This window comes from Melanotaenia boesemani, chromosome 14 (genome assembly GCF_017639745.1).
Source record: "Melanotaenia boesemani isolate fMelBoe1 chromosome 14, fMelBoe1.pri, whole genome shotgun sequence".
Taxonomy (NCBI): Eukaryota; Metazoa; Chordata; class Actinopteri; order Atheriniformes; family Melanotaeniidae; genus Melanotaenia; species Melanotaenia boesemani.
Window position 1 is genome coordinate 33,102,570 of NC_055695.1, and position 14,648 is coordinate 33,117,217.

Sequence of the window (14,648 nt, forward strand, 5' to 3'; positions counted from 1 at the left end):
AGAGGGGTACGGGGATGTACGTCCAGAGGGAAGCAAACTTCCCTCCGGATGATGAGCCTCTAGGGGCATTAGGCACCCCCGCTCCCCAGGAGGCCCCCCAGGGCAAGACAGGCCAGGAGAGGCCGCCCCCCACAACCGGGCCATCCAGGGATCACAGCCAGTGAGCCGTCACCAACCCTAGAAAGTACCCACCCTCCCACACCCCTAACAGGGAAATGTAGTTTATTTAGTTCTGTCATCACCTGCAAAATCTGCTGCAAATACACACATGAACAAAACTCATTTGTTGTGATGTGCAAATGACACAAAATTAAATATTTTGGATATTTTGCAAATATTATTAATATATATCATTAATAAACATTTACAGACCTAAAAATGATCCTTGATGTATTTCATGCAGCCTGTTAAAATGTTTAACTAGTCCAAAACAACACCTCAAAAATCTTATGCAGTTTTTTTTAATCAATATATCGTGATGACAGTTTCGACTACTTTGAGGTTGAGAAATAATCTCGGTGCACACAGGTGGCTTGAATGTTTTACTTTTTTCAGGTAGGTTAATAGTCTGTTCTATAAGTGTAACTGCAGCATAGCAGCCTGGAATTTACTTCAACCTTGTGGTCTCTACATGGCTGATGCATTTGTTTTCTCTAATTTAATCCATGTGAGGCTGCAGGTCAGGAAACTTAACATCTACATTAAATATCAGATGACCTCATAAATCATTCCGGTTGTTGCAATAAGAGCTAAAAGAAGAAGCCGAAGAATCAATAAATTCTTTGGGAAAAAATATCTGGTGATTAAAGCATCCATGTGAGGTCAGTTCTGGTCCAGGTCCTGAGGTTCAGGAGGTTAGTTTTGGTCCAGGTGCTAAGGTTCAAGAGGTCAGTTCTGGTCCAGGTCCTGTGGTTCAGGAGGTCAGTTCTGGTCCAGGTCCTGTGGTTCAGGATGTCAGTACTGGTCCAGGTCCTGTGGTCCAGGATGTCAGAACCCTGGAGAACCTGCCTTTGCAGCACCTTTGTTTCCTGCCACCTACGTCTGTCTTCCTTCTACATCATCTCCAAAACACGTGTACAAACATGGATCAGGAACAAAAGACAAAACAAGTAAAGATATAATTTAATTAGATGATTACTTAATATTCATTTTTAGGCTTTTCCACTTTTAACTATGAGACTTGGTTGGTGAATGTTGGTAAGAGAATGTCAACAAACCAGAAAACTGCTATAAAAATGTCAAAATGTGACTACGTTGATATTATAAATTAAATTTTATTATGAGAGGTGGAAAAAGGGATGAATTAGAATATCAAACATTTGGTGTTCTCTGTAAGTTACATATCTGGAGTTAAAAAGCAGCTTCCTCTCTTTTCAAAACCCCAACATCATATTTCAGTGCAGAAGCTGGTGCAGAGCTCTGCCCAGCAGTAAAGGTGACAACAGGTGTGTAAATACAAAGTGACCTTGCAGGGAAGTGGGAGTGAAAGTGCTCATGCAGGAGGGTAGGACGAGTAAAAATGTTTATATTAGGTCCACCCATTGATGTCTGTGTGTGTGTCGTTTTCTCAGCTATAACAGATGAATTTTAAATCTGTGCTTTGGTTTTTGCTTCATATTATTATGGTCTTTGGTAACTTCCCTTTTAAGAGAAGCTCAGATGAAACGTAATGGGCACATTTTTATGTTTTATCCGGAACACTTTTCCTCAACCTCACTGGATTTCTTTCTAAGCAGTACATATGAAGAAAAAGGTCTCTGCACAGAGGTTTAAAACATCATTCCACCCATTTATGATAACCCTGTACGAGAGGTGATCATATCTCTGCACTAAATACACACCATGACTTGCACAGAGCCATCCTGTGTGAATTATATATATATTGATGGATGGATGGATGGATGGATGGATGGATGGATGGATGGATGGATAGATAGATAGATAGATAGATAGATAGATAGATAGATAGATAGACAGACAGACAGACAGACAGACAGACAGACAGACAGACAGACAGACAGACAGACAGACAGACAGACAGACAGACGGGTGGGTGGGTAGGTAGGTAGGTGTTTGGCTCAACCCGTCGCCCCAGCTAAAGACTTGACTGGGGTTCTTTGCTGCATGCAGGGCTTAAAATATGTTATTAACATGAGTGCAAATCGTGAATGGAAGAGATGACAGCTTTACGTTGATGAGATCAGCTTCTGATGTACTAAAAGGGCAGTTGCACTGCTTTTATGAGGGCCTTGACCACATTAGACCAGGTCCTTCTGAAAAACTACAAGCCACATGATCAAATCTGGACTGAATTTTTCAACAGAAAGTTGATTCATTTCCACACAAGTTCTGATTTGTTAAACCTATACTCTATTTATGAACAACAATAAATAAGGCTTGACTTGTTTATTTATCACTTTTTTATTGCCAGACCACATCAGACCAGGTCCTGTTTAGGGTTTTTTCATTCAGATTGAGTATTATAGCCACCGACTAACCTTTCATATTAACACTGCAGTAAATAGTTTAGTTAAACTTGTAGTTTGAGGTCAGGGGGCAGTATGGCAGATAAGTTGCTATGGAACTGAGCTGCCTGTAAGTCTGAAAGAGAAAATCATTTTGAATAAAATAAGGAAAGGGAGTAAGAGAAAACAGGGGGTGACATAAACAGGGGTTAAATCTGGAGAAGACAAAGAAAGTTAGATTTTATCTACTGTACAATAGTACAGTATTTTCTGCTTTCTGTTTTTGTTGAGGAATGGATTTAATGGAAAAATGTGTCCTAGCTTTGGACTGGTAGTGAATACCTTAATGGGATTTTAAACTATTAAACCAAACCCCACCACAACCCCATCAATTATCAATCAATAAATGTATTTTCGCAGATGTGCAACAAAAAAAGCAAAAAATGTTTTCTACAAACTTCACATCCAACTGGAAATTCATTCAGTCCCACGAATGGAAAACTCAAAATAAATGGAGCTTTCTTTCTGTTTTCAGATCGCTATGTGTTGGTTGGCAGTCACCATGACAACAGCCAGGGAGGCGGGACCTCAGCCATAACGAATCAGCTCATTGCTGCACTGACGGAGCAGACCAAGCAGGGATGGGTGCCGGACCGTACCACCGTGTTCTGCTCCTGGGGAGGGTCAGCCTTGGGAAACATTGGGTCCTATGAGTGGGGAAAGGTCAGCGAGCACAAGACCTTTTACTTTCTTAAATGTCAGCTTTGGGCTCAAAGGCTGTAGAATGTAATGGATGGTTCCATGAACCATGCTTTGCTAACAGAACCAGGTATGGCATTTCACTAAACTTTACCTAAATGGTAAGATGGGTCTATACTGACACAGACACATTTTCTTTTCATTTAGCTACATACCAAAACATTTTGAAGTTACTTTAACATTCTGGTGAAAATAATCAGATCTCTGGTTTAAGGAATAGTTTCATAAACATTGGAGGAATGATTTAACTCTTACAGCCATTTTACACGTAGAAAACCATCATTTTTATGGGCTGTAAGTAGCTGACTGAGAAGCTGCTTCATGGACAGGTGTGGGTTAATCCTTGGTTGTTTCTTCCTCAGCTTACTGATCAAAGCATCTACACATTTTTACAACTTTAGTGTTTGCATTTGGAAACTGTTCAGGAAATATGTTAGAACATCAGATCAAAGGAGCTCTGAATGCAAGTAAACCAGGTCAGTGCTGTAAAAACAAAGCATCCATCAGAGGGGTAGAGAAACATTGGAAGTGGTCACTTTTGTACATTTTGTACATACAAGTTTTGGAACATTTAAAAGGTCCACAGACAACAACAGAAGATGGTCTTTTCCACGGTTTTACTCTTCAGAAAGTCAGTCAGTGAAAAGAAGTACGTTCAGGAACTACGTCTACTTTAAAAAGACCTCACAAGAGAGAGATCAGAAGGAGCAAACCCACCACAAGTATCGAGAAAGACCAGATGACCAGTAATGTGCCAGCTCTGGAACAACAGTTTTCACCTCCACTGTTATCCTCCTCCTTTAGGGCATGACTTTTTAGTTAATAGTTAATCCCGCACTGACATTCACACCATTGTAAAAAATGCTAAATAACAAACTTTGCAGCCATGATAGTCACATAATTAAAAGCAAGTATATTCTCTGTAATTCCTCAGTCATGAACCCACCACTGATAACATGTGTATGATTCCGTCTCCTATAAGTGTTGGTTGACGGTAAAGCTAAAACACTGACTATTTATTGAATAATAAAATTGACTCCCCCAAGGCAAACTGTGCCATAGGGGGTTAGGAAGTTTTGGTTTCATATGAAACTAACTTGAAATTCATTTAAAACAGCACAGAGCATCGTGTTTTAGGTTGGTACTGCTAATAGTTACATGTTGTCAATTCCTTTTTCTATGACTAAAACAGTAAAAGGCCAATGTGTCATAAACATAAACCTTGATTGGGACCATTGTGCAGACCTTCAGATTTTAAAAAGTCCAAAAACCAACTTCATGGCAAGAAGAAAATCTTGAATAGCTCATAATTCAAAGCATTATTCATTATGGAGGCAGTGTGATGCGCTGATTTCAGTGGGATTGAGATGTGATTGTTATATAAGTTTAGTTTTAGATGTAACTGGAAAAAAAATCCAGATTTACAAAATACAAAGACAACCAAATTAAAAGTATTGAAATGTTCATTTTTCTCCCTGGCAGACTATAATTGAATTGTAGGTCTTAATTTGATGTTTCTGATAAGAACAGTAGAACAGAAAAGCAATAAAGATATGTACAGCATGTCAGTCCAAAAACTGGAAGAGAGTTTTGATTGATGATATGTGGCTAGTTAAGACATTAAAAGCAGTAACATGAGCTGATATGTCTTTCCTCCAGGATAACAGCGTTGTCCTGCAGAGCAGTGCTGTGGCCTACGTCAGTCTGAACTCTCCAGTCAGAGGGACGGAAACTCTCAGAGCTACAGCTTCTCCCACACTGCTGCAGCTCACCTCAGATATACAGAGGGTAACTATCACTTCTTCTTAAAGCACTACAAATCTCTGGATATGCAGGTCCACAGTTGGCTGAATCAGGCTGAAATTCCTGCTTGTGTCTCCATAATTAAACATGTTTGGTGCTGCTGTGGCCACTCAGTGTTGTAGATGGCTAATTAGGTTGGTAGCTGGTCTGGCTGCTACCTCTGCTGTCACAGGGTAGAGCACAAATGCAAATGTTGCCCAACCAAATGAATAATATCAGCCTTTGATCTCAACCATAGTTACCATATCAGAGGTTATTCTAGTTGTGTTGCTTAAATTATTAATCTGAATGGCCTTGTTAGGTCTTATGACATTACTCACACATTGCAGCTACTGCCCCCTACGGCATCAACTGGTTACCCCCTTTTGCCCAGGCAAAAGTTCTACATCCTGGTTGGCAGTTGGCCTTCAATGCCACTTTTTACTTATATGCATGATGTGAAGAGAACATCAGGGGGGACTTTCCTCACTCCTGGCTACTTATGTCTTTTTCGTGTGTCAGGATCATGGTATTATATATTTTAAGCTCTACTGTTCTGTATGTGACATCTGGAAACAAGCAACATCAGGTAAACTAATTCCAGGATTTTTCTTTACTGTGAGAGACTACAGAGTATTTCTGGTGATACAGAGGGACTCTGTATCTCCAAAGGGGGAACAGAAAAAAACAAAAACTGTGGCCTTGCATTACTAAGTCATGGCCACAGACTACTGATGTGTGGGAACTACGTAGATAATTAATTTGCAGCTAAACGTTAGTTATGTGAAGGAATTCATGGCTATAGCATGCATGTTTATGGGTAATTGTGATTTAACGGAATTCTATTTAAATGTTTAATTATGATGATGTAACCGAGCTTACTGGGTTCACCTGCTGTAACTGAGTAGTTTAACTATTAAATCTACAAATCTCACAAAATATTTCCCTACACTATAGTAACCCTGGAGGGACATACGTCCTACACAACAACCCAAAAATATTAATTTTTAGATGGTACGTTACAATGAAATCCTGCAGTCTATTTTTGTTTATCACAACAGGACACTTATATAAGGGACACTTAATTCTGGTGTTTATGATGTACAGTTTGAATCTAAAACAATATGTATGGCCACGAACTCCCATGGCCACCTCTGAATTATGCATCTGTTAGCATGAAGCTACGTAGCAGTGCTAATCTAGTGCTATGCTAGCACTAGATTAGTTTTAAGATAATATGGGGAAACCAGGTCATATTTTGTTTTCATACTTAGGAACTAAACATCAACTCAGTTTATAAAGATTTTCTTATTTTTTTATAAAGATACTCAAAGAGAACCTCAGTATCCACATTATTATAGTGCCGACTAAGCTAGCGCTACATGATCCAGTTTAATTTAGACAGGAGGCTGCTAGCTGGTTTTTATGCAGAAACATAACAGAATAAAGAGAAAGGGAGATTCTTCTGACTGACAGATCAGGTTGAAAAAGACCCCAGCACCATTATCAGCCCAAAACCTCCAAATGTGTTAGTTACAGAGTTAGCCACACCAAGATCCAGTCTACCACCACCACCAGACAGAAGACCAGAACCGATCCCCCTACTACCACACCAGGATCCAGTCTACCACCAGGCAGTAGACCAGAACCGATCCCCTACTACCACACCAGGATCCAGCCTACCTCCACCACCAGGCAGTAGACCAGAACCGATCCCCTACTACCACACCAGGATCCAGCCTACCTCCACCACCAGACAGTAGACCAGAACCGATTACCCTACTACCACACCAGGATCCAGTCTACCACCAGACAGTAGACCAGAACCGATCCCCTACTACCACACCAGGATCCAGCCTACCTCCACCACCAGACAGTAGACCAGAACCGATTACCCTACTACCACACCAGGATCCAGTCTACCACCAGACAGTAGACCAGAACCGATTCCCCTATTACCACATTAGGAGTCAGTCTACCACCACCACCAGACAGTAGACAAGAACCGATCCTCCTACTACCACATCAGGATCCATTCTACCACCATCACCAGACAGTAGACCATAACCGAATCCCCTACTACCACACCAGGATCCAGTCTACCACCACCACCAGACAGTAGACAAGAACCGATCCCCTACTACCACACCAGGTTCCAGCCTACCACCACCAGACAGTAGACAAGAACCGATCCCCTACTACCACACCAGGTTCCAGCCTACCATCACCAGACAGTAGACTAGAACCGATCCCCTACTACCACACCAGGATCCAGTCTACCACCAGACAGTAGACCAGAACCAATCCCCCTACAACCACACCAGGATCCAGTCTACCACCACCACCAGACAGTAGACCAGAACTGATCCAGTTCTCCCTATCTGGGCCCCATGTTTAATATATTTTTATATACTTTTTGAAGGACAGTTTTATTTGCAGAACAGAGACTTTATTTTCTGTCATACTTATTGTTTTTGGTTGTGTTTGGTTTTCATTCATTGTTAATGAGACTGAGAGTCTGTTCTATTTATTCTTTTTGATTTGTTATTTAAAATTTCTTATAGTTCCAGTGTAAAATGTTCTTTAGAAATTAAACTTTATTGATCTTTGAAAGGGTGTACTTGCATTATTATGGCATCGTCATTATATTAGTTGAAAATGGTCTCAAAATGACAACATTATCACTTTGTACAATGTTATCGCTTATCGCAATAATTTCTGAGAAAATGTATCGCACAGCAAAATTTGTTATCGTGACAGGCCTAAACCAAAACTGATTCCACGACTACCACACCAGGATCCAGTCTACCACCGGACAGTAGACCAGAACTGATTACACTACTACCACACCAGGATCCAGTCTACCACCAGACAGTAGACCAGAACTGATTACACTACTACCACACCAGGATCCAGTCTACCACCAGACAGTAGACCAGAACTGATTACACTACTACCACACCAGGATCTAGTCTGCCGCCAGACAGTAGACCAGAACGGATCCCCCTACTACCACACCAGGATCCAGTCTGCCACCAGACAGTAGACCAGAACTGATTACACTACTACCACACCAGGATCCAGTCTGCCACCAGACCATAACATTTCATGCTTAATTTGATTGTTGTGGAAAGCACATTGACTGCGTTATAATAGTTGAAGTCTGGACTGCTCAATCTAGTTCACACACACACACACACACACACACACACACACACACACACACACACACACACACACACACACACACACACACACACACACACACACACATACACACACACACACACACACACATACACATACATTAGTCTATTAGTGTATTTGTGATGTAGTAGAGGTGCTCGTGTGATGGAGGTGCCTGGGTAGTGGAGGTGCACGGGTGGGGGAGGGGCTGAGAAAGCATGCAGCTTGCTGTGCTGCAGTAGTGGCATCACAAACAGGAAACGTATGTTAGTGTGACACAGCGAAACTTTGTGGCTTAAACACACCGTCCATAATGGATGTATACATTTGATGTGTGGCGTAGAATATATTATTTAGATCACATGAGAAGCAGCAGCCCATGTCACCGTCCTGTCCCTTATTGTCTTCTCAGGCTCTCTGCATCCGGCTTTCTTTTTCTTCCTGTTCTCAGAGTGACTCGCGTGAAGTGTCACAAGAGTAGAAAGAAATCTTGTGATGTTTCAGAGAATGCCACCTACTCTGTGAAGAATGCAGCATAGCATTTTTCTTTGTTATCTAAAGATAGCCAGATTCACTCTGTCCCACACTTTACATCCACATCCATCGGATGGTCTACAGATGAAGTACAACAGCTCAGTGTTTTTTATTCCAACCTGGGGGTGTTTTGCAGATATGATCATCCCTTGCAGACATGTTCTCCCCAACTTTAACAGTCTCTTTAAACTTGGAAAACGTTTTCATCCTGAAAAATTGAAAATAAAAACATACTTCAACTCTCTATTATTTCCTTTCTGTCCTCTACTACCACCTCTTTTTTCCCCTTAAGCACTCCTTCCCTCTCTCCTCACCTTGCTCATCCTCCTACTATCACGCTATCTCTTCTTTTATCCGCAGAGAGACTGCATTTCCCCTACGCTCTTATTTTCCTCAGCAAAATCTACCACTCGTGTCTCTTCTCCTCTTTCTGTCTCCCCAGGTCATGTTTTACCATATTTTTGTTTGTCTTTAGGTTAGTCATCTATCCATAGAACAGGAGGCCAAGAGTGGCCAGATTATTACAACTGGCCATTCATTCCCTGTATTAGAACAAAACAACTAAAGGTCTGGTCTTCCTGTCACGCCCGGCTGTAACAAGGCTAAACACAGCCTCTGCCTAGATCGGACCAAGAAGAGGTCCTGTTTAACTCTACTTACATTGTGCTTTATGAATCAAATCCTTCTACATGTGAGGCCTCATTGCTGTCTTTATTGAGGAAACCTGTCCAGACGTCATTATTATGGATCATAAATATCGAGGGGAGATCGGTACTAATGTAAATATTACTACAGGAGGAAACTCACAAGACTTTATATTGCAGCTCCCTTCAGTTTAATTGGCCTAAGGACAGTTGTTCACTCAATACGACACATTTGCCATATAAACCGTGCTGCGTAATTGCCTACATATTGTTTCATATTCCCACTTTAATTTACAGGGCATCAGCTACACCTGTAAATATTAAAGTGCTCCAGGAAATGGCTGGTCTAGGCCCTGATAAGCTGTCAGAAATGTTATCATGCAAAAGCAATCTTTCCTAAACTCCCATCATGACTGAAGCTGTTTCTCTTGCTTTGCTCATCAAACCTTGAAAAAGAACATGAAATTATGAAGAGGTATATAATAATGTGTCTGTGCAGTCATTTCTGTCAGTGAGTAGAGGATTAATTGGCATGAAAGAAGGAGTGTGCCACTGCATGCAGCAAGCAAGCCTCTGTTTATTGAAATGGGCAAATTTTTATTCTGTAGTGTTGATTTAAAATGTCAGATGTCAACTTGTCTGTCCACAGAATCTGTTGCTATTTGTACTTTCTTCAATTTGTGGATGTCATGTACATATAGCTTTAAACAGAAAAGGGTTGTTTTCAATCTGAAGTTTTCTGCAACAAATTAAAAACAAAATTTAAAAGTACAATAAAAAAAATTAAGATAGATTCCTAGTTTTTGATTTTTGTTTTAGTTTATGATTTTACTTTTATTCTAAAATAAAGCAGAATATGGATCAGATGCTGAATACACATCCTAGTAAAGCAGAAGTAAGGAGTGAATTTTTTTTTTGTTTTGGAGATTAATAAGGACTAGTAAGCTGGTGTTTGTAGCCACAAGGTTTACCTTACAGATGTTTAAGAACAGTAGCTCATGCTCACACTTGCAACTAGTTTAGAACCCTTTATCAAGCTAACATGCATGCTTTTGGACTGTGGGAGGAAGTCGGAGAGCCCAGAGAAAACTCTCACATGGAGAACTGCACCAGTATTAAAGATAAATAGTAAAGATAATATTAAATGTGCCTCACTGCATGGCACACCCCTGAGGAATTTACTCATACATAAGCCACAACCATTTGAAACCAGCTGAAGTTACGACTCAGTCTGAGAGTAGCTCGACCGGGGCTTTCAGGGGAGCTTTAATTTTGCAAGTCACATGCACATGCATACATATTAGTGCACATAGCGTGGTCACCTTCCTGCTACTACGGTATGCAGCTTGTTTAACCAGAAACAGGGAGGTCATTGGATGATCCCAGTACAACAAACAAACAATGCTGGTAGAAACAGAATGGATTACCTACCTTGTTTGGAAGATTTTTTTTTATCTCATTAATTAAACTAAATAAATTAATTGACACACAGTGCCAACAAATGAAATTCTTTATAAGAAACATCAGGGACCTTAAGGAAAAATTAACTGTAACCTGAAAGTTTTTAGGATTCCCCTTAAAGTTTCTGCTGAGTAGCTTTAGGGGAGCGCCTCTGCTTTCCAGAGGAGCTGGGCTCCCCTCAGCTCCCTTCAGCTCCCCTCAGCTCCCAACCAGGCACTTTCATCAGGTGTGCCAGTAGCAGCCTGCAACAGACCCCCTGTTTGTTCTGTATTTTAAATACTGAATTACTCACCAGTGCTGAGGTAATAAAGAGGTTTTTAGTTCCTGTCAGCACCAACAAATGTTTTATGCCAGAGTATTAAACAGCATCACTGCCTCTGACCACAGAATCTTGTTTCTACCTATTAGTCCTCTTTGTGGTACTTTTATTCTCTTTATCATCTCGGCTGTGTCTCAGGTATCCCCAGGTAACTTCACCTCCAGATATTTAGAAACAGATCTACACGTCATTAATCATGGTTGAGCAACGGCTGTAATGCAGGCTACTTGTCTTGCTGTGTGAGGACCTGTCATCCAAGCGGAGATGCTGCTTCGCTGATAGTTTTGGAATGTGTGCTCGGGAACCAATTATAACACAAACAGATGCCTCTCATGTGAGAGGTTTTAAAGAGAAAAGAGGGTAGTCGGGGAGTAAATGGACAGAAAGAAGAAAAGAATGAGAACAGGGTGAAAAGAAAGCAATGCAGGCCACTTTGGTGGATAAAAGAACAGAAAACAAATGAGAAGATGCTAGTGATTTGATTGGCTGGTGTTGCAGAGGTGTTTTGGTATCTGTAGTGTGTGGGTGGCATGTATCAGGTACCTCTGTTTGAAAATTAATGGTCACCACTGGACTGGATGGTGTAAGGATGAAAACCGATGATACTTTATATCCCTTCTGTCAAAGAAATGGTCATGGACTTGTACAATTTGCTGGTATATGAGAAGATAGTGAAGGTATATATGGAGCTACACATTTATGAGTGCAGATTTAAAGCCTCCAGCTCTTTATGTGAACTTGGATAGTTTATAATACATGCAGCTGTGTGTCCTGTATTAAAACGACTTTCTGTTATTGTAATGTGATTCTACCCTGTGTACTTTGTAGTTTATACACTGAAGGGTTTAAAAGTCCACTCTGGAAACATGAATAGGAGCTTTCTCAGCATCAAATAATGTCTATAGAGTGTCTAAATAACATCTGGACTGAGGGTGTTTATTAGGCCAGAGTTTACACTCTAGATCAGTTTCATAGTTTCAAGCCTTTCACGCAAATGAGGTAAACATCCTGTTTGATGCTGAGTTACTTTAATATCTGTATCCGTTACAGAGGGATTTCTAAAAGAAGAACTGGAGGAAAAGGATGGTTGAAACATGATTGGGCTGATGTTAAAGGGGTTTTGTTGCACAATCATCTGCATATGAAAGGTTTCTATTGCTTTCCTCACTGGTTTAAAACGGACTTGGTCCATTTAGGGGGAAAAAAATCAGCAACGATAAGTGAGCAACATTTGCATAAAATGACTGATAAATGATAATATCACCATCCTCATTATGACTAGTGCACCAGAAATAAATCTTTATCTCTTCTGTTTAAACTCTTTGAATTATCATGACCGATTTACATAAAAAGCTTTTTTCTTTTATTTATTATTATTACAAACTACAACACACACATTTACTCTGACTTAATTACGCTTTTGTTTAAATCAAATTAACACTGCCGCTGTTTGGTCCACTTTAAATGAATCGTGGTCTGCTTCCACGGATAGGATGGTTTGTTCAGAGCAGTGTGACCGCTCATTAACATTTGGGTTGAGACCAAAGAAAGGAACTCTGGTCCTCTTGATGACCAGGGGTCAGTTGGTTCAGACCGAAGGAGGGAACTCTGGTCCGCTTGACGACCAGGGGTCTGTTGGTTCAGATCGAAGGAGGGAACTCTGGTCTTCTTGATGACCAGGGGTCTGTTGGTTCAGACTGAAGGAGGGAACTCTGGTCCACTTGACGACCAGGGGTCTGTTGGTTCAGACCGAAGGAGGGAACTCTGGTCCTCTTGACGACCAGGGGTCTGTTGGTTCAGATCGAAGGAGGGAACTCTGGTCCTCTTGACGACCAGGGGTCTGTTGGTTCAGATCGAAGGAGGGAACTCTGGTCCTCTTGACGACCAGGGGTCTGTTGGTTCAGACCGAAGGAGGGAACTCTGGTCCGCTTGACGACCAGGGGTCTGTTGGTTCAGACCGAAGGAGGGAACTCTGGTCCGCTTGACGACCAGGGGTCTGTTGGTTCAGACCGAAGGAGGGAACTCTGGTCCTCTTGACGACCAGGGGTCTGTTGGTTCAGATCGAAGGAGGGAACTCTGGTCCTCTTGACGACCAGGGGTCTGTTGGTTCAGACCGAAGGAGGGAACTCTGGTCTTCTTGATGACCAGGGGTCTGTTGGTTCAGACCGAAGGAGGGAACTCTGGTCCGCTTGACGACCAGGGGTCTGTTGGTTCAGATCGAAGGAGGGAACTCTGGTCCTCTTGACGACCAGGGGTCTGTTGGTTCAGATAGAAGGAGGGAACTCTGGTCCTCTTGACGACCAGGGGTCTGTTGGTTCAGACCGAAGGAGGGAACTCTGGTCCTCTTGATGACCAGGGGTCTGTTGGTTCAGATCGAAGAAGGGAACTCTGGTCCTCTTGACGACCAGGGGTCTCTTGGCTCAGACCAGAGAAGGAATATGTGGCCTGCTAAACTACCAGGAGTCTCCTGGTTTGGTTCTCCTGCAGTGTGAAAGCAGACGGAGCATCCAGTGAAGCAAATGTTTGATTAAATGCATTCAGTCAAATTCATAATCTGGTTTATATTTCTTGGAAAAAAAATGTGTGTGAGAAAAGGCTGCTAACGTTAGGAACCTATCAGAAACATTGGCCACTGATCAGAGAAGTTTATGTAGTCCGGGTCTTGAGGTTAATCATCCTGCACGCTGCCACTGACTGGTGTCCAGACAGCCAAAGGCTGCAGCTCCAAATGAACCCTAGGAAAAATCCTAGTAAACCTGAGTAAAGGGGGGTTCTGGGCTTTAAATACGATTGATATGGACTTTTTTTAATAGTCTGTTTTTTTTTTAGGAACTCCACATAATAACATATTAAACATAAACATAAATCTTGGTGTTTTCCCAGGTTGCAATATAGTGACTCACAGGATCATATTGTCCCAGCTTTTTCTCTATAGATGTTTCCATGTGGGTTTTAATTTGTTAATAGCACTTATTGGTTGATAATCAAAGGTTATCCGATAGTGCAGGTGGATGGGGTGGCAGAGGGAATATTGATGAACTGTGAAGCATCTCATTGGCCATGCTGGAGGGCTGAATATTTACCTGAATGTTTTCTCCACAACAGAGAACACGCTCTCCTGTTGACAACACACACACATCTTTATGACAGATTTTACTCTGAGGAACTTGTTTTAACTTTCCTCCAATCATCCACTTTCTGCGCCTGTTTCTTGGTATTTCTGCATCTCGCTCGTCTTTGTGACGCCCGCCTGTCGCCGGCTTGTAGACATGAATAAAACCTGGCAGGCTGATGGTTTCTGAGTCTTTTTTAGAAATAAACAGGAGAACTTGTAATACTTATAAGTGAGTCAGGGCTGATTAGAGTGACTGTGAAATCTGTTTTTTCTTTACTTTTTTTGTTTCCTGAGCTGTGTTTGCTTCCTGAACAATGAGTTGAAAAAGAAACCGAAATGTTCAAACATTTCAGAAATCTTTCCCTCACTGTGCTTCATGTTGA

The 14,648-nt window shown here is 41.4% G+C and overlaps 1 protein-coding gene across 2 annotated transcripts in view; it reads left to right on the top strand.

Annotated features, from left to right (window-relative positions):
• Window positions 1-14,648, top strand: part of LOC121652648 (inactive N-acetylated-alpha-linked acidic dipeptidase-like protein 2) — a 613,163-nt gene that overhangs the window by 429,659 nt on the left and 168,856 nt on the right. For both annotated transcript variants that reach the window (XM_042005529.1, XM_042005530.1), the window contains 2 exons: window positions 3,001-3,188; window positions 4,884-5,012. In XM_042005529.1, coding sequence (XP_041861463.1) covers window positions 3,001-3,188; window positions 4,884-5,012 — 317 coding nt within the window. The remainder of the gene's footprint in view (window positions 1-3,000; window positions 3,189-4,883; window positions 5,013-14,648) is intronic.